This window comes from Gossypium hirsutum, chromosome A06 (assembly GCF_007990345.1).
Source record: "Gossypium hirsutum isolate 1008001.06 chromosome A06, Gossypium_hirsutum_v2.1, whole genome shotgun sequence".
NCBI lineage: Eukaryota > Viridiplantae > Streptophyta > Magnoliopsida > Malvales > Malvaceae > Gossypium > Gossypium hirsutum.
In genome coordinates, this window is record NC_053429.1 from 2,795,582 (window position 1) to 2,815,579 (window position 19,998).

At 32.0% G+C, this 19,998-nt stretch overlaps 2 protein-coding genes across 7 annotated transcripts; both read left to right on the forward strand.

The window, feature by feature from the left end:
- Nucleotides 1-9,938: 9,938 nt before the first annotated feature.
- Nucleotides 9,939-12,251, forward strand: LOC107930589 (RNA-binding protein 1). Of its 6 annotated transcripts, none has more exons than XM_041114852.1 (3): nucleotides 9,939-10,023; nucleotides 10,604-10,863; nucleotides 11,016-12,251. In XM_041114852.1, exons 2-3 carry the CDS (start codon nucleotides 10,642-10,644, stop codon nucleotides 11,973-11,975), a joined length of 1,182 nt encoding a protein of 393 aa, XP_040970786.1. In that variant the 5' UTR covers nucleotides 9,939-10,023; nucleotides 10,604-10,641; the 3' UTR covers nucleotides 11,976-12,251. The 6 variants fall into 6 exon arrangements, with proteins under 6 accessions (XP_040970786.1, XP_040970787.1, XP_016717743.2 ...); XM_041114853.1 differs by having other exon boundaries at nucleotides 9,943-10,096; nucleotides 10,607-10,863; XM_016862254.2 differs by having other exon boundaries at nucleotides 9,944-10,023; nucleotides 10,607-10,863.
- Nucleotides 12,252-12,930: 679 nt separating this feature from the next.
- Nucleotides 12,931-17,051, forward strand: LOC107930590 (uncharacterized). The gene is made up of 5 exons (XM_016862256.2): nucleotides 12,931-13,772; nucleotides 13,856-13,983; nucleotides 14,929-15,041; nucleotides 16,054-16,239; nucleotides 16,748-17,051. The coding sequence occupies exons 1-5, from the start codon at nucleotides 13,387-13,389 to the stop codon at nucleotides 16,775-16,777; spliced, it is 843 nt and encodes a 280-aa protein (XP_016717745.1). The 5' UTR covers nucleotides 12,931-13,386; the 3' UTR covers nucleotides 16,778-17,051.
- The last annotated feature ends 2,947 nt before the right edge of the window (nucleotides 17,052-19,998 follow it).

A 19,998-nucleotide genomic window follows, 5' to 3' on the forward strand; every position in this document is an offset into this window, starting at 1 on the left:
ATATCAATAATATTACACATTAACACATTAAGATACCGTAGCTGAATGTTCAAAGTCGAATACATATCACCATATATATATATTTCCTATATAGCCGATTATACAAGAACAAATATGTTATCACATTAGCACCTACATGTATGGCCGAATACACAAAATTCTTAATGGACTCACATTTGGCCGAATATATAAAAGTTAAATAAAACATCACATGTAACCTATAGTTCAAATTCAATAGAACATCACATATAGCCGAATATGCACATTCAAGTTAACCTCACATATGACCGAATACACAAATTCAATATAAACTCACATGTAATCGAATATTCAAATTCAATATAACCTCACAAGCAGCCTAATATACAAGTTCAATATAAGCTTACATGTACTTACCTATGTGGCCGAACATAAACAAGGTAATTTATCTCAATTTCACTTGCTCAATATCCACAATAATTTGAACTCTTATAATCACAGACTTGTAAACAAACCACCGGTATAAAACCTGCTAGGTATAAGCCTGAATCACACACCGGCACAAGGCCTGTTAGACCCAAGGTCTGATATTTATTCACCGGCATTAAGCCTGCTAGGCACAAAGCCTGATCAAAGTCAACAGCACAAGGCTTGCTAGGCTCAAAGCCCGAATATCACAAATATAGAACCATTCCACAACATTTCATATATCGAATCATATAATATTCCATGTAACACATACACATTTTCAGAGGTTTTAAATCAGTTGAATGAAACTCAACCACAATAATTCAATGATACATCACATTCGACTACTATACTAATAGATTATAAAATTCGAATCATCACAATAAAACATTCTATGTTCAAAATAAACCATGCTTAATTGCTTAAAGACTTACCTCAGATATCGACGGACGTTACAAATCGGCTATTCGACTATTTTTGTTTTTCCCCGATCCAAGTTTGATTTCCTTTGTTCTTGATCTATATAATTTCAAATTAAACTCATTTAAACACAATTTCGTTCAATTTAATCCAACAACACATAAATAGGCAAATTACCATTTTACCCCTGATATTTCATACTTTTTACAAATTAGTCCTAATTGTATAAAACACAAAATACACAAAATCTCACAACAATATAGTTGGGCCGAATTTTCCATATAAACATACTAGTCCATATATTTCATCTATTTCACATTTTAATCCCTCAATTTATTATTTTTGCAATTTAGTCCTAATAACTCAAAACCATCAAAAACTCCAATACAAAACATGTTAATCTAAAACATATTTTTGATATTTCATCATCAAACATCACAAAACACAAATATTCATCAATGGCATAACACAAAATATTCACTGAAATAAAAAATTCGAGCATGAGTCTGGTAGTATTCAAAGCAACGATCACAAAAACGTAAAAATTATCAAAAACTGAAACAAAACATACCTTAAAATTGAACCAACAATGGCCGAATATACCAAGCTTTAGTTATTTTTCTTTCTTTTTAGTTTTGGTCACAATATGAGCTAAAATGCATGGCTTTCTTTTTTATTTTATGTAATAATATATCATATATGTCTTTTATTATTTTACAATTTTAACCTTAAAATTTTAATTATAAAACCATATAAATCATGCCTACAACCGTCCACTCATATAGCCAATGGCATAATTACAACATAAGTACTTCCATTTTAAAAGACAATAACAATCCAGCCCTTATACATTAAACTATCAAGTTTTCATTTTATGCGATTAAACCCTTTTTATTTAATTAAGCACACAAACAATCAAATATTTATACGAAACTTTCACACATGTAAATTCACATATAATAAACACGAAAAATAATATTTAAATATTTTTTACTCGGATTCGTGGTCCCGAAACTACCGTTCCGATTAGGGTCTAAATCGGACTGTTACATGATGTGGATGTTGTAAAAACTCCAAACCTTGAAGTGTGACACCCTACACTTAACTCAGACACCAATCGAATGGAAGAAGTTACATTCGTCACCAAAGCAACTCAAACAAACACTTAAATATATCATCGAAGCTAAAGATAAAACCAATATGGCCAATATAATTTAGGTATGTTATAAATGTAAGTTCACATATATTAATATGGGGTCAAACATGGAGTCAAATTACAAATCATGGGTCAAACTAGCAAAAAGCAAGGATATGTCTCGAAACAGTGAAGCCATGTCTTAAGACATGCCCCATCTGTTTCATGATTTTAGCTTTGAAGTTTGAAGTCCCAAGATAATGGAACCATGTCTCGAGACCCTGGAACAAATTCTCACTAATTTAGCTTTGATGTTTTTGTCTTAAGACAATGGAACCATGTCTCGAGACATGTACCCAAAAAAACAAGAAATTCAATTTTTTGTTCTTGAGATCTAGAGACATGTTTTTGATGTCTCGAGACACATGTTAAAAAATGCAGAAAACAACATTACACAAGTAATGCAATTGTGACCCTAAATGCACCTAAACATGCCTTTATCTGTCTGGTTGCCCTTTCCATCCATCCTCAAATAGAGAAAATTATTTGTTTTGATATATGGTAGTTCTTACTATATTAGTAATATATATTTAGATTTGTCAACTGGACGAGTCAAATTGATTTTGGATTAAATTAATTTGAGTTTAAAATATTCGAATTTTTTAGACATTGAATCATTTCAAATTCGTATCATTTTGAGTTCAAATCAATCTAAATTTACCAATTAATCTAGTTAAATTTTCAAATTCAAATCATAATTAACAAAATGTATACCTACTACTTTTAAACATTCATTCCCTCCTCAAATTTCTAAGGTTAAAAAAATGTCAATATATATTAAAAGTCTTGAGTATATTTTATGATTTTTTTGGAGAAATACAAGAGAATGACAAAAGCCTTAACAGGGACTCAACTAACTCAACTCAAACCCAAATTACACCTAAAATAATAAACATCCTGACCATCAAATTAACACATGAAATTTAATATTTTTTATGAATTTGTACTATATAAATAATAAATCATAAATACCCATATGTACATTAGCAACTTTGTGAAAGATTTTCTAGAAATAGGACGTTGAAACATCGTATCAAAATGGGCCATGTTACAGCATATTGTATAAAAATATTTGCTTAAAATTAAAGTAAAAACAAAAATATTTCCTTTGGCTTATTAATTGCCTGCAATTTTTTTATTCAAAAAAAGTAGAGGAATTGGAAGTGGGCAAAAGTTTTGATGTTGGCATTTGAGAGGTTCGCCTCCCTCATTGCCGACACAGAGACACCCTCCACTTCACTCCATTTATTTATTTTCTGTTTTAATAGTATTTTTTGTCCCACTTAATTTTAATTCAAAATTTGACTTTATAGTTATATAATTAATTACACAGTATATCTCTAAATTATGATATTTATTTTAAATTGATGTTCAAATTTCAAAATATTTTAATTACAACCTCAAAAATATCAATCAGGTTCTTTTATTAAATGACATGTAAAATTTTACGTGACATAATTTAAAATGAAAAATTTTAAAAAAAGTAAAATGTTGCCACATAACTTTTAAAATTAAAAGTAAAAATAAAGCAAAAAAAAAGAAGAAAGATAATGAATAGTAGTTTTTGTATCAACTTCAAAAACCTCAAAATCAAAATTTTTATAATATCTATTTTTTATAATATTTGTTTTTTTTTAATTTTCATTTTAATTTATGTCACATGAGATTTGATGTCTCATTTAACAGTTAAATTAACGATTTTAGCAACGAAATAATCTTATTGATATAACATGTAATACTCCGAAAATTTTTACAGTAAGATATTATCCTTGATATAGTAAAATAAGGAAATAAGGTGACAAAAAGGGAAATTTTGAGTTATGTCAATATTGGGAAGTATATTATGATATATTAATTCAAGAAAGGACTAAATTGTAAAAGTGAGAAAATTTTTGTTGCACAAGAGTAAATACTCAAAAATTGAGGGTTAAAATGTAAATATGAAAAAATTGAAGGACCAATAGTGTAAATATTTTAAGGGTGGAATGATCTAGAAACTAAGGAAAATGGATGAATTAGGACCAAATTGAATAGGTGAAGAACTATGAGGGACTAAATTGTAATTTTACCAAATTAAATGATGACTAAAGGATGAAATTTTAAAAGATAATAAAGGGCAAAATGGTCAATTGGAAGAGAGAGAAATCTAGAAAGTAATGATGATGTTAATGATATTTTATAATTATTTAATTAGATAAATATTATTTTAATGAGATATTTTATTATTATTTATTTAGTATAAAGGAGAAGGAAAGATGAAGAATTTTCATCATCTTTCCCATGCACTAACATGAGAGGAAGAGAGAAAGAAAGAAAGTTTTGATTTCTTTACAATTTGGTCCTTCTACCAAAAAATTTACCATTTTCACCCAAAAATCAAAAGAATTTCCATAGCTACCAAGAGAGAAAAATGTTAAGGAGACTAGAGGAAGTTAGAATATCAAGTTGGATTCAAGAAATGGAAGCTGAAGGAGTGAGAAAATCAAGATGAAGATTGAAATCAATAAAACAACATGATTTCAATATATTTTTAAGTTTGATATTATTGAAAAAGCATGGGATTGATGTTAATGTAGTGTTTCTTTACATGTGGTCCTATGTTCTTGATATGTTAGTGAAGAGAAAATAAGAGAAAGTAATGAGAAATAGTGTAGGAAAAGAAAATAAATATGTTATAAACATGATAATTAATATTTTGCACTAAAACAGTTTTGGATAGCAGTAGTGGTCTAACTTTGAAAAATCACCAAAAATTGTGGAAATCGAATTAGAAATTGAATAATATATGAATTTTCAGCTAGCAAGGCTTTTGATGGGTTTTTCACACAGGAAGAAAAACAGAACCAAGTTATTCGGATGAAATATGAAGCTCTTGTTGAAGCTAGAGCAACAAAGCAATAATTCCAGATAAAACATGAAGTAAGTTTGAGATTCAAGGACTTGAGAGTTGCAACCAAACGAACAGAAGCAAAGGGATGAGAAATTGAGAGAAGTGTTTCATCCGGGTAACATACATACTGCTGTTTGTTGCCACCTTTAACAGGTTTACATTTAAAATGGATAATTTGTATGTTTTAAACTTAGGGACTAAATTGAATAAAAGAAGAACTATAGGGGTAATTTTGCAAAAATGTCAAAAATGACCAAAATGAAGGACATGAATTATTTTATTGATTAAATTAATAAATTGAATGAAATTATTAATTTGGATCAAGATTGGGTGAAAATCGGGGAAAAGGAAAAATTTACCAAAATGTTCCTAATCTTGATATTTCTGCAATTTCGCCAGGTATTTTCGTGTAACTTGAATTATATTCTTAAATACTTGAAATGTATGTTATTGATGTGAATATGATTTAAATATTCATTGTATGAAAATTGATGAAACATTGATATATTTGATAAAAAGGGGAAGAAATCCCAGTTGAGCGAAAAAGAATTGACGGTAAAAAGGATCTAGCCCGGACGGGTGATCCTATCCTGATATAGCCCTCCCGAAGAATACGAGTAAAATGGATTTAGCCCGGACTGGTAATTCAGATCCCGGACGGGTAATCCGAATTAAGGTCTAAATTTAGCCTGGACTGGTAATTCAGATCCAAGCTCATTAGAGTAATTGTCGTTGCAGTGGATTAGCCTGGACTGGTAATCCCGCTGTAAGGATGAGGTTCGCTGGAGTGTGCTTTATGAAATGAAATGTGTAAGACCATGGTTGAAAGATACCATGGCAACATGATATGAAATGTGTAAGACCATGGTTGAAAGATACCATGGTAACGTGACATGAAATGAACAAGACCATGGTTGAAGATACCATGGCAACATGACGGGAAATGAATAAGACCATGGTTGAAAGATACCATGGCAACATGACAGGAAATGAGTAAGACCATAGTTGAAAGACAATACGGCATCATGTCAAAGATAAATAAGACCGTGGATGGGAGACGCTATGACATCTGTTGAACAATTGATATTCAGGTAATATGTATCAGATGACGAATGGTTATATGAAATGGTTGTGTGAAATCTTTACAAGAACTGGTCATATGGAAATATATGTACAAAATAGTTGTATGAAATAATTATGAAGATAGATAAACGAAATAAGTATAGGTACATGGAATATAATTTATGTTAAGTTTGATGTAAACTAGTACCGGAATAAATATACATAAAATATATGAAAATGATGGAGCATGAAATATTGATATAATGAAATGAATGATATATACTTATGAAGAAACGGTAAGAGAATGATATGTTTCATGACATATACATATATGATTATCTTTGATATGTTGATACAAGGAAATTATGTAAGTTGAGACAATTATTAAACTCAAGTGTGACATGTCGAGAAAATAAGTATATCAATGTTGAATTTATATGAAATACATACTAGTATACTAACAATGTTGTTGTTTGATGCTTAAACAAGAGTCAAGCTATTGATTGAATGGTAATATATGTATTTATATGATGCATTGAATCGGTAAGTATTTAATTGAAATTTTTTTAAGTGATCTGCAAATTCTAGTAATGCTCTGAAACCCTGTTTTAACGGCGGATACGGGTTAGGGGTGTTACATAACATTAATAGTTTGAGAAAGTAATTTGGATGTTTTAAAGTTAGAAGGCCAGTTTATAATAAGAATCATAGTTTGGTGGTTGAGGAAAAAGAAGAAGGAAAAGAAGAAGAAGAAGAAGAAGAAGAAGAAGAAGAAGAAGAAGAAGGTGATGGACTTTGAAGTGAATGTGCTATCAGTAGTAAAGGTCTTAATCATGGCAGGTTAACGATCTTCGAAATCTCGAACATGGGTTATACGAAGGTTAAAATATGTCATAAGTATTTATACTATTCATAGATTTAGAATTTAATCATCATATTTTTATTTTTAGGAATTTAGTCCCTTTACTTTTCAGTTTTCAGAATTCAAGTCCAATTGTTTACACTGGTAAAGTTATTTTGTTAAATTCAGGTTCATTATAACATCATTTTTTTTAGTGACATTGCTATCAAGTGAGCTTTTTATTATTATTTCAAAATATCACACCAACAAATTTAATAAAAAAAATAGTAATGATAACAATTAGATCTAAATTTTAAATTTTAAAAAGTAAAGGGACTAAATTCTTAAAAATAAAAATATAAAAACTAAATTTCAATTTTGTGAAGGGTAAAAAGAAACATAGCATATTTAAAAGTACCCTTGTCCATCACCAAATCTAATCATTTTATAAAGAGATTTTTTTTTGAGAAAAAAAAAATTCTTTTATATATTTTTTGAATTTTTTGAATAATTATAATTTTTTATTGTTTTAAAGTTTTTTTTGAAAATTATTATGAATTTTTTAATTTTTTTGTAATCAATATCAAATTGAGATGATGTGTAAACATTAATGATTTTTTTTAAACATAATCTGTAAATGTTGAATGCTAAATTTCTTATTACGCTAATTAGAAAACAACAATGCCATTCTTCATTTAGCCATTTAACTATTTAGTGACCAAAACCCATAATCCTAATAATTAAGTAACCTAATTGTAACTATTTGAAATTGAATTACCAAAATAAAAATTTACGATTAGTTAAGTGATCACTGATGTACTTTACCCTAACTTATATTATATCATTGCATTTTCACGTAATGGGCAAAAGTACTATGGAGGCCATTGTATTAGAAGTAGGATTGCGTTTTGCCCCTTCTACTTGAAAATTGGACAAATTAGTCTATGTACATTAGATTAAAGAGTAAACTAGCCATTTCATTAAAAATTCCATCCATTTCTACTGTTAAAAATCGGTCTATGTGTATCAAAATGAGGTCTATGTGACATATCACATATAACTGTCTGATTATTCTGTCAGTAAAAATGAATAAATTTTTTAAAAGAACTAATCAACTTACTCATTAATCTAACGTACAAAAATTAATTTATTAATTTTTTAAATAAAAAAGATAAACTCGTAATACAAATATCTCCATAATACTTTGACTTAAAATTTCATACCAAACTTTTCGAAAAAAAAGGTACGAAATTGCAAAAGGGTCCACAAACACTGATATTTGTGTCCTTATTGCGAGTTACCATCACTGCCTCCTGGATTTGAGCTGTATATTCATATTTTTATCTTTCTTTTTGTTTTTTTTTGGAAATAATTTTAAAATTTTTATTATAATTTCATTTTTGTCATTGTTTGGGAGGGAAACCTATTTTAAACCAATTTTAATTTTTTTTTTGTTTTTGTTTTTCTCTTTATAGTGTATATCATTGTCAAATCCTTAAAAGCAACATGCTTGTGTAGATTTTTTCTTCCTTGCTGTATAAATATATATAAATGAAGGAAAACTAGAACAAACACGCAAATAAATGGCCTCCTCAAGAATTCGACCATGAACAGTCCAACTCAATAATAATATGACTAAAACCCAACTCGCGGGCCATCTTAAAGAGTATCAACAATTAATGGCTAAGGCCTCGGTGGAAGAAGCACCGAAGGCACACACCAGTTTGTGCGCATACCCGCGCGCACCATCTCTTCTGAGTCTCGAACAATCGCACCAAATGCTACAAGTCGCTCGCTAGCTCTCCAAGTCAAGTCAACGTTAATCATCAATTGCCTGTCACACGAAGGCTCTTATCAAACGACTCTCAACCTCTTAGGAGGTAAGGGTTCGTAAAAGATGTTATGGACCCTAAAGCCATGATGAAGAGTCCTAGCTAATTAATAAGAGTGTTCTAAGTACTTCTAATTAAGTTCTATTTCTAAATAATTAGGTTAAATTTAACAATAGATTCTGATTAGTGACATAGTATAAATAATTATAATTTTTAAACAATAAAATTAAAATTAATTTAAAACAATTTTTTTAAAAAAAATAAAATTTGAAAACATAATAATTAAAAAAGCAAATGAAAATTTTCTTGAATTACTATTGAGGTTATAAACATTTTTTTAATGTTATACAATATTAATATAGTGTTTTAAATTTTTTATAATACATAGTGTTGGACTACAATGGTTTTACAGTATGTAAAATTATTATTTAAAATTTAAAAACTTTTAAAAATAAAATAATTTTCATGAAAGAATACGTTTATTGTAAGTAAATGAAGATTACCAAGGAATTTATAATCTCGACATTTTCAGAGTGTTACAATATTAATATAATTTATACTTGCCACCGAAATCTCTCAATATTGTGAAGCAATAATTACCGATATATGATCCTATAATGTGCCAACATTTTGATAAAAATAGCGGACATGCCATATATATATCTGATGCTTGCGATTAAGCCTTACATGAATATTCTAATCATATTTTTTTAAATAATACCTAAAATTACTCATAGCTCCTCCCCAACTCATAAATATGAGGATAATGCGTTTCAGTACACTCGAACCTATGTCCTCTTGTATTGGCAGCAATACCTATGTTAATCGAGCTAAGACTCAATCAACGCCTTTATTAATATTTTTAAACATACATACTTATAATTTTTAATATTATTAAACATACATATTTATATTTAATCATATAATAAATTATAATTGTATTATTAAATTCATTTAATATTACAACTTTTTTTGTCAAATTTTAACCAAAGTAAAGGAAAATAAAATTTTAATTACGTGCCAATTCATCATTGGCGGAAGTGTTTTGTTTTAACAAAGATGAAGTCAACGCCCATAAGGGTTACAAAATTACAGTTTAAGTACCTGATTAGACAAAAAAAAAAGACTAAGTACCAAAATTAAACAAAAAGAATAATTTAAGGACTTATTATTAAATTAACCCTAAATTGAAATCCATAGAAGCATACACCCCTTCGTAAAACCCTTAAAAACTAGTCCAACTTCAACTTGGATTGTGTAAACTTAAAGCCCATTAAATTAGGTTTTCGTGTTCCCCAAATTTTTCAACCCATTTTCTTTTTCTTTTCAAACAAAGGTTAGATTTTTCACCTGTTTCGACTTTCGTCACGCGTTACAAACCTTACTGTTTTTTTTTCCCATTTGTTCAGGTTAAAAAAGTTAAACATTTTGTTTTTTCGCTGTTCGTTGTCTCTTGCACAAATTTTTTTAGGGTTTATTGCTATAAACCCTAAAAATATTAGGTCAGAGTTTTTAGTATTCTGTTAACTTAGGGTTACATGTGACTGTGGATTTGGGGGAATTTTTTAAATTTCTGCTGGGTTTAAGGTTTCTAAGTCTCTTTATTTTCAATTCCAGTGGTATAATACTTCTAGGGTTGAATTAGGGTTACAGGTGACCGTCGATTTGGGGAATTTTTTTAATTTCTGTTAGGTTTAGGGTTTCTAAGACTCTTTGTTTTCAATTCCAGTGGTATAATATTTCTAGGGTTTTAGAGCTGTTCTTACCCCTTTTTTTGCAAATTGATGTAATTCGTGTTTTTAGGGTTAGGGTGTCTATTGTTTTTACCGCAATTTCTTTTTTCTTGTGCAAATTAATGTAATTCGTGTGTTTTTGTTCAAATTGGGGGATTTTTATTTTTACTTTTTTGGTTTCAGTAGCTGGGGTTTTAGGGTTAAGATTGGAGCAAAAGAGTATGGAATCTGATCAAGCCAAACTGTTTGTGGGAGGGATATCTCGGGAGACAAGTGAAGCTATTCTCACGGATCATTTCAGCAAATACGGCAACGTCGTTAGCTCTGTCGTAGCTAAAGACAAGAACACCAAAAGCCCTCGTGGTTTCGGCTTTGTGTTGTTCTCTGAACCTTCTTCAGCTGATAAAGCTCTTCAAGCTACCCATGTAATTCTTGGTAGAACGGTCAGTTCAAAGCTTATCTTTCAGTTAATTTATATCTCTGTAATCTGTTAATTGATTTAGAGTAAAGTTTTTAATTTGTTTAGAGATAGGATAGCAAGGCATCTATGTTTTTTTTGGGTTGTTTGATTATGGTTATTGCTTGGGTTTTTTAGGTAGAAGTGAAAAAGGCAATACCCCGAAGCGAACAAAACCAAATTCAGCGACAACAGCACCACAATTCGAATGAACAGCCGAGTAGGAATGGTGGTAGTGAACCTGTTGATAGCAATAATCACTTTAGGACTAAAAAGATCTTCGTAGGGGGTTTATCCGCTAGTCTAACCGAGGAAGAGTTTAAGAATTACTTTGAAAGATTCGGTAGAATAACCGACGTAGTTGTGATGCATGACAGCTTGACTAACAGGCCTAGAGGATTCGGGTTTGTTACTTTCGAATCGGAAGAGGCTGTGGAGAATGTTATGCAGAAGAGTTTTCATGAGTTGAGTAATAGGCTTGTGGAAGTCAAACGTGCAGTGCCAAAAGAAGGGAATAATGGTGGTAACAATGGTTATAACATGAAGGCTGGTGTTGTACCGGTATCACCATATAATGGTTTTCAGCCTTTTGATTACGTTCCCGGTAGTCCTGGATATGGTATGTTCCCTGGTTATGCTCCTCTTATTGGGTATAATACCATTGATGGATATGTTTACGGAAGTGGTGTTTATGGCAATGGGTACCCAACCGTTGGATATGGTAGGATAGGTTATGGTGTCCCTCCAGTTACTCCGAGGGGTTCTTTTTATGCCCCTGTAATGCTTGGACCAAGACTTTGCCCGCCACCTTATGGAACTGCATCTGCCTATCCCCCTTGCATGAACAATGGGGTTGGTCTAGTGGGTACAGTGACTGGTGGGTTCAATGGGATTACTGGGAACGCAGTTGATGGAAAATCAAATCAAGTTAATGATGACTCTCGAGATCCACCTACAAATGCCATGCCACCTCAGACCGAAGGAGCAAACTATGATGGTGAGGGTTTAAAGGAATGCAACGCCGGTGCTTCTAGCGAACAGGATCAGAAACATCATGACGGAGAACTTGAGCCTTTATATGTTGATGCTTCAAGATGATCACTCGGCACATTTGGGGGTTCGAACTTTGAAGGGTTAGTGAATTTTTTTAACTAAACAGGCTTAGGAAAAGTTTAACCATGATTTGGTCCATTTCCACTTTTAGACGTAATGTTGTGCCATAACCATGCCCGGCAGTGCTCATATATATATATTGTGTTTAGATTATGATGATTTGTCCGTACAGAAATCAGGGTATCATGTAATTCTAATTTCTCTTTGTGCAGTTTCACTACTCTGTCAGGCAATGTTAATAATGAAGCTATGTTTTTTTTATTCAACTGGTTTTTATTGGTTGGCTAAATTTAAAAAACTAATTCAAATATAAAATACATGGTTTTGATATTGGTCGGCTTTTTCAACCCTTCTTGGGCCTTATTGTTAGGTGATCCGACTCAAAATGACTTGAAATTACTCATAATCAAAATGTTTTTGGTCCAAAATTACTTAGGTAAATGAAATAACCCAAATCTAACTCAAAATGGGAACTTAAAATTGGAACCTAAAATTATCAAAATCCAAAATAAAACAACTGGAATCCGATTTAGCCACAAAAACAATTGGAACTTGAAATGTTCCTTAATGAGACCAAGTGTCAACAAAAGGTAGGAGTGAAGAGCCATCAAAGATGAAAGAGAAGATAAAAAGGAAAGAGAAAGGAGAAAGGTGGAGAAGCCTGTGTTCTAGTATCCATCTCCGTCTCCTTTGTGCTATTGGGTTATATAGTCAGTCACTTATTGTTTCGTAGTGCCACGTGATGGGTCGCATTGGGAGGTTGGAGGTTAGATGCCAAACGAATATGACTGGTGTCATGGTATGTCTTGTGTAATCTTGTTTGCGTCCTAAGCTGTCCCAAGTTATTTTGTATTGACATTGTTATCCCTTGTTATGATGAGTGAGTCTGGTCGTCATACAGGTTATCAGTCGAGGGGTTCTTAACGAAGGCTGTTAGCCTATGAATTTTCACGAGGGGTTCCCAACGAAAAATCTTCAGTCGAGAGGTGCCTTATGAAAGGTCTTCAGTTAAGAAGTTTCCAACAAAATACTGTCATAGTAGGCTTAAAGAAACTATAATAACAATTCCATTTGTATAACATTCCTAATCAATCCATTCCCAGTACCTTATCATTATTATCCCATTGGTTGAATTTGGATTTCTAGCTCTGGAAAGTAATGCTGCCATTTGTTAAAAAAAAAAAAAACCTTTTCCAAATGCTAAATCAAGCTTCTGGCTTGGAGGGATCTATATAGATTTCCTTTGATGGGTTTGGACCAATCAAACAGACGGCTGAGATAAAACGAAAAAAAACCGAGAAAAAAACAGAAAAATTATTTCTTTAATTTCAGCTCTCCAGAAAGTGGTGAGAAAATATCAACGCCAGCATTTTCCCTTGATTTTTTTTTGTAATAAATGCCCTTTTTGGGAATCCAAAAAAGAACCCAACACAAAACCGAAAGAAGCTCAAACATGTTTCTGATAAGCTGTCCAAGCGGAGCATTGTCGGCTAAAAAATGTTCACTCAAATTCACTGTCCCAATTAAACCTTCAATTTCCAATTCCTCAATCCATAAAAGACCCAAATTCATCCCTTCAAGAAATCCACGAAAACCCCTTCAAATCACTCTCGCCAAGGCTGAAGGAGGCCTAGACTCTGCCCCTAAACAATCTTCCCCTCCTCCTCCTCCTTTCAACAATAGCGACGACACCGTTTTCGTTGGTCAAGATGATGTCCCTTTGGAAGGTGTTATCCAGTTCGAAAAACCCAGTTCTTCTTCTTCTCATCTTTCCAAATGGGGGTAACTAAAAGCTTTTTCTTTTTCCTTTTATTTTTAAAATTTATTTTTTTATTCTTTTAATTGTTTGGATTGTTATGTGACAGTCGAGTGGCTTTGCTTGCTGGTGGGGATGTGTTGGCTTTGCTTTTGTTTTCTGCAATCGGAAGATATAACCATGGTCTCCCCATTTTTGCAATGGATACAATACGTACAGCTGACCCTTTCTTGGCTGGTATTCTTTTAACTTTTACATTTCACTGTAATTTAATCATATTGGGCCAATTGAGTGTTAGCTCGGTTGCCTTTGGCAATCTTGCCCTTGCAAGAGGAAATGGGTTCAGGCTTGATCAAAGGTATCATGAGTATTCCTACACATTGTATAAAAAGTTATATTGTAGGTATGGAGGCCCTTGTACTAGGATCCAAATTGCCAAATTGGTCCTTTCTGTAAAATATTCATTTATTTCTATTGTTAAAATTTTAATTTATTTTTACCGTATTGAAAAGCCTGAACGTTATAGATGGCATATTAAATGTATATCATTTTAGCATATAAGGACCAATTTTTTATATTAGAAATCGATATAATTTTTATAAGAAGGACCGATTTGCTCTTTGATCTAATGTATAAAGACTAATTTGCTCATTTTTTGAGTTGAGGGGGTAAAATGCAATCCATCTCCTAGTACAAGGGCCTCTATGATACTTTTACACATATTGTATTAATCAAAGACTAATTACCATTTAGGTTTTAATTGTCGGTTCATACTTGACATGTGACATATGTAAAACATGTAAGATCTAATTGTAAATAAGTACGTATTAAGAAGACAAACAATATTGAAACAAATTTAAGAAGCTTATTTTTTTAACACATCAAATACAAGTTATACATGTTGTGGGTACACATTTATAATTTGATGTCTAAATATGCTTCATGTTAGACTTGAGTTGACACTTACTGATTTACACTCAAGCTAATAGCGAGACTGATGGAAGGACGTGATTGGTATGGTACAGATACATTGAGGCCTCAATTAGAATATTTTGAAGTTTAAGATCCAATTTAGAATTTGGGTCATATTTTGAGAATGTTTAGTGCAATTCACCTCAAAGAAAAATAATAATAAGATTTTCATTATATAACTTATGTAAAAGTGGAATTGTGGATTGATAGGATGGTTTTTGAGTGCATACTTCCTTGGGGGCTATAGTGAGGATGGACGAGGAGCCAATGGTCTATCCCAAGCCCTTATTGCTGCTGCCAAATCTTGGGGTTTGGGAATTCCTGTAAGTTTCCATGTATTGTTTTCCAAATTTCAACCATTCATATCACCATAAGTTCATAACAATTAGCATAAATTTGGGTTCATTTTTCTGTTTAACATTGGGAGAGGGTGATTTGAACTTGGGATCTCTACTATGATGAGAGGTGTGGCTACATGAACTTTACAATTATTCTTTCAGTTAAAGGTTCAATGTTGTACTTATAATACTTCTTAGAGAGCCTTAGAATATGTTTCATCATGTTGTTCTTTGGCTTGCTGCTCTAGTGATCCTCATATAATATTTTATCTTAGCCATGATTGTAAATCATAATTCTTCATCAAAGTATACCCAGTGAAGCTTTTTCTTTATCGTCTCCTTTCAAAGCTTTTTTTTATTGCCTTAGAATTTTTATGTTTGTCATGTTATTTATGACTTTCTGGTCTAGTGATCCTCATATAATTTTTTATCATAGCCTGGATTGTTAATCATACTCCTTCATTAAAGTATACTTTTTGAAGCATTTTCTTTATTGCCTTAGAATTTATATGTTCTATCATATTGTTTGACTTGCTGATCTAGTGTACCTCATATAATTTTTTTATCATAGCCAGGATTGTTAATCATACTCTGTCATCAAAGTATACCTTTTGAAGCTTTTTCTTTATTGACTCCTTTCGAAGCATTTCTTTATTGCCTTAGAATTTATATTTTCTATCATATTGTTTATGACTTGCTTGTCTAGTGAGCCACATATATAGAACCACATATATATATTAATCTTAATTCTTAGCTGGGATTGTCGATCATACTTCACCAAAGTATGCCTAATGGAGCTTTTCTTTATTGTCTCCTTTCAGAGTTAACTATAGACACACAGTCAACATATTGGCAGATTACGGTTTACTAGTTACTTTTAAGTTGAATTCCCCCCCCCCTCTTGTCTTTCTTTTCTAGTTGCATTGTGTAAATCTAGCTGGAAAGTGACAACTTATTTATGTAAATCATGTTTTGTTACTATTTTCTCTTTTGACAGTTGGGATTGATTATACGAGCTGCAACATCAGGCCATGTTCCGCCATATGCATTTGTTTTGGTAACAATGGGAAGCACTTCTGTTTTGCTTATTGGATGGAGAGCACTAATAGTAAGCATTTTCCCTGATGATACAAAAAAGAAGAATGATGTATATCGACGTGGCAGCCCATTTGAACTATTTGAGGTATGTGAACTTTTTCGTTATTCGCCATGTTCATGAAACAATTTTAAGCTTTGATCTTATGCTTGCAAGATCTTTGTAACACATTTGGTTATCTACTTTGGTTCAGAAACTGATAAATAACCTTAAAATTAGCAATGATCTCCTATATGATGGGACATATGTCATTCTAGAGCTTTCCATCTTTTTTCTTTGTTCGTTTTGGGTTTCAGGAAAATACTGAACCAAGGCGATATATATTTTGTTTTGAAAAGGAAAAACCTAAAAATCAAATCCAAACTGAAATGAGACCTTCTTTCTCATTAGTCTTCTTTGATTATGAACTGAAAGACAAAATGGTTTCAACTCCTGTTATCTAAATTTCAAGGATATACTCCTTTAGTATGGTCTTAAGTGCAATACTTTTACAATTTGAATTTACCATATGTACCTTTGAGTTGGTAGTACTCTTCTGCTCATACATGAAAAACACATTCTAAACTGAGATGTGATTACTATTTTAATTTTGCAGTTGCTCACATCATTGATACGAAGATGGTGATACCCGACAACCACCATGAGGTTGATCCTGTAAGTCATCAATTTTTACAATCTTCATGTATACATTTTGTACTAATCTGATGTAGTTCAAAGCTTCAACATTGTAGCACGATGATACAGTCCTGTGAATATCTGTGGTAATCGTCGTTAAAAGTGTAATAATAGTTCTATTAATGGAGAGTGTACTAACTCCCAGAACTGCTACCTTGCACTTGCATTATCATTTGTAAATCGGCTTTTCTTTTAAATGAATGTAGCAATATGATTTATCTTTCCATCCCCGCAGTTGACAAGCAATAAGAAATAACCAAGTTGGATGGTGATGCTACTATTCTTTATCACAAGGGAATGGTAGATGCTATTATTGTTGTTTGTTGAGTGAGAGATACAAGCAAGTAGCCTTCTTTTAGTTGTGCAAAAAGTACAAACAAAACAAAAAAAACTTTAGGTCATTCTTTGTTGTTTTAGTTGTACAATGCAGATTTGTCTACCACCGAAAGTCATATTGATGTTTTCCACCTTTTTTTCATTTTACTTCTCCAATAGAAGATTGTTATTACTGTGAAATGCTGAAGAATGTTTCTCTGATTGCATGCTTTATATATGCATGATAGTATAGGAATTGCATTGAAAATCTGCTTATAGCCCCAAGTCCAGTGCCTGCATTGCTGGATACATATAGGGTGGGGCTTTTTAAGTTGAATGTTTGTGGTATTCGATTGTTTTGAGTTACTGGTAGGGATTTAACTATACTACACACTGTGTCTTGTTTCTTAATGCCATGATGGTTCAAAATATGAAGCCTTTGAGGATATTGTTAGAGGGCTTTATCTTTTTGTTTAATGTTGTAGGTTCCATGCTGATTCAGATCATTGAGACATTCATAAGGATTTATAACTACATGTCTTGGTGGGACATTCATTGACATCTCTTACAAATGCCAGTTAAAAGTTTTTGTTGTGTAATGAAACCACTAATAAGGGGAATTATAAACAAACCAAAACATCGTGTGTTACGTGATCCAGTTGGATCCTGTAAATTAAGAGTAAAAAAAGAGGCTTTGTCTGCATGAGGAAAGATACGTACCCACCATGTGTTTCAAAGGGAGATTCTTCAGCACATAGGCATTAGCAACTTTGATGGATTTGACAAGGCCCTTTTCAGGTAGCAAATGGTATATAGGCAATATGGGGTTGGATAGGGATCATTTCATCGGCTATGGTGGTAAATACAATAGTGGAGCCAGTGAGTGGAGTCTCTAACATCTTTAAAAGATAAGCCGTCACAATGAAAAGGCCGTCTTATTTGGATACTTTGCTCCATGAGGAGTCCCATCAACATTAGAATATGTTATACATGACCAAAAACAGTGGGTTTTTTCATTGATTTTCTTTTGTTTTTTCTCTCTAGGCAACTAATGGCCCGGCTCCAGACCCTCTTTGGGTATTTTTCTTTGACCATAATTCATTTCTTGATGTTCTATTTGGTTAACCCATCAGCTTATCACATCATCGTTCGGTGTTATGACTTTTGACCCTCCACTATCTCCATTGCCATCCACTTAAGTACACTGTATTAAGTTGTATTAACCCCTTTTTTAATACAAGAAATGCACTTTCATCTTCAATGCAAGTTTCCTTAAAAAAAAGGGCAACTGTGCTTGTTGGATCAACGAAAAAAATGGTTTTTTTTTTAAGAATTTTATCTATTTTCTTTTAAAAATTGGTTTATGTATGTTAGTATAAGGTATACATAAAATGGTATATGTAATTATCCGATTATTCCATTAGTTTTTAATAGTAGAAATGATGAAATTTTTAGTATAAATAATCAGTTTACTTTTAAATTTAACAAACATGAACTAGTTTATTTATTTATTTAGTAAATGAATGTAAAATGAAATATAACTTTTAATATAGAGACTTATATAATACTTTTATCTAGTGAACGAGGGGTAATAAGTTTGATATTTTTTTAGTATGGTTTTGAGTTCTTTATCTTATGGATGAAAAAACATGTTGAGAAAGCTTGCACGTCAAAAGCTCGACTTTACACCCAGCCGAAGCTCTGGTGGCTATTAAACATAGGGTGTTAGACAAAAAGGAAAGGGTACCAAATCCAAAATCCAACAAATAAGTTGGAGAAGATGGGGGGGGGGAGGGAGGGAAAGAAGTGGAAAAAACTAATAGCAATGGACAAAAGAGAGAGCTCTTAGCTTTAATTGACAATTAACTGTGATCACGTGAAGAAGTTTTGAAATACTATGAAAAAAAGGGGAGGATGCTTTCCTTTTCTTCACATTCCTTGCAAGTCAAAAACATGTTTGGTCTTAAAAAACCAACATTACTATAAAAAGAAACATCCTTCATAGGTTTTCTGCCATTAACAAGCAGAAAGAGAGAGTAAAGGAAATAAGTTAACATTTCAAAACCCATATACCATTCAAAATAACAACATTAAAGGCACATGTGGGACTTATGGGGTATCTTGGAGAAGTTACTGCTGAAAAAGTAAGCCCCACATCCCCCATTCCCCATCCACCATTCTTTATTTCTCTTGTTTTTTATTTTGGAATTCTTCCATACCAAAAGTTATTAATTACCCCTCCCCTTCTTTTTTCACTCTTTTGGCAATTAATAGAGCATAGAGAGGATGTCTTTAGGATATGGCTTGTTTAATTGATTTGTTTTGCTTGATTGAGGATTATAAATGATGAAGTTTCTTTTGGTTTGTTTAGGTAAAAGCTAGGTTGACAAAAAGAAGGAGCTAGTGGTCTATTTTTAAATATACATCAATGCCAAGCTGTCCCTCAACTTGCTTATCTCTCAAAACCTCTCCTGAGGAAACAAAGAAAAGAAGGAGAGAGAATCTAAGTTGATTACGACATGACATATGGACTTAGATCTTTGATATGTCACCACTGGTTTTTTTCAAAGGGAAGCTATAAAGTAAGTGACAAATAGGGAAAAGTGTCCAGGAAGGTAAGGGTTTAAAAACAACTTTAAATTGTCAGGTTTGCAAAAGGGTCCTCTTAGTTAAGCCTTATAGAAGGATACATATGAGAGAGAGATAGAGGTATAGGATATTTAGCAGCTAAAATAAACAGCTAGCGAGTTACTGAGTCACAGCTGTTGCTGTCCTTGTGAAAATTTGGGGTATATCAATCCATCTATCTCTTAATCTCACTTTCCTTTTTCCTCTGTTGGCCCCTCTTATTGGCTA

What these genes read in the sequence shown, in the direction of transcription:
- LOC107930589 (XM_041114852.1), top strand. Translation starts at nt 10,642, where the DNA reads ATGGAATCTGATCAAGCCAAACTGTTTGTGGGAGGGATATCTCGGGAG. An exon ending in ATGTAATTCTTGGTAGAACG is followed by an intron (nt 10,864 to 11,015) that starts GTCAGTTCAAAG and finishes TGGGTTTTTTAG; the next exon opens with GTAGAAGTGAAAAAGGCAAT.
- LOC107930590 (XM_016862256.2), top strand. Translation starts at nt 13,387, where the DNA reads ATGCCCTTTTTGGGAATCCAAAAAAGAACCCAACACAAAACCGAAAGA. An exon ending in TCTCATCTTTCCAAATGGGG is followed by an intron (nt 13,773 to 13,855) that starts GTAACTAAAAGC and finishes GTTATGTGACAG; the next exon opens with TCGAGTGGCTTTGCTTGCTG. An exon ending in GCCCATTTGAACTATTTGAG is followed by an intron (nt 16,240 to 16,747) that starts GTATGTGAACTT and finishes TTAATTTTGCAG; the next exon opens with TTGCTCACATCATTGATACG.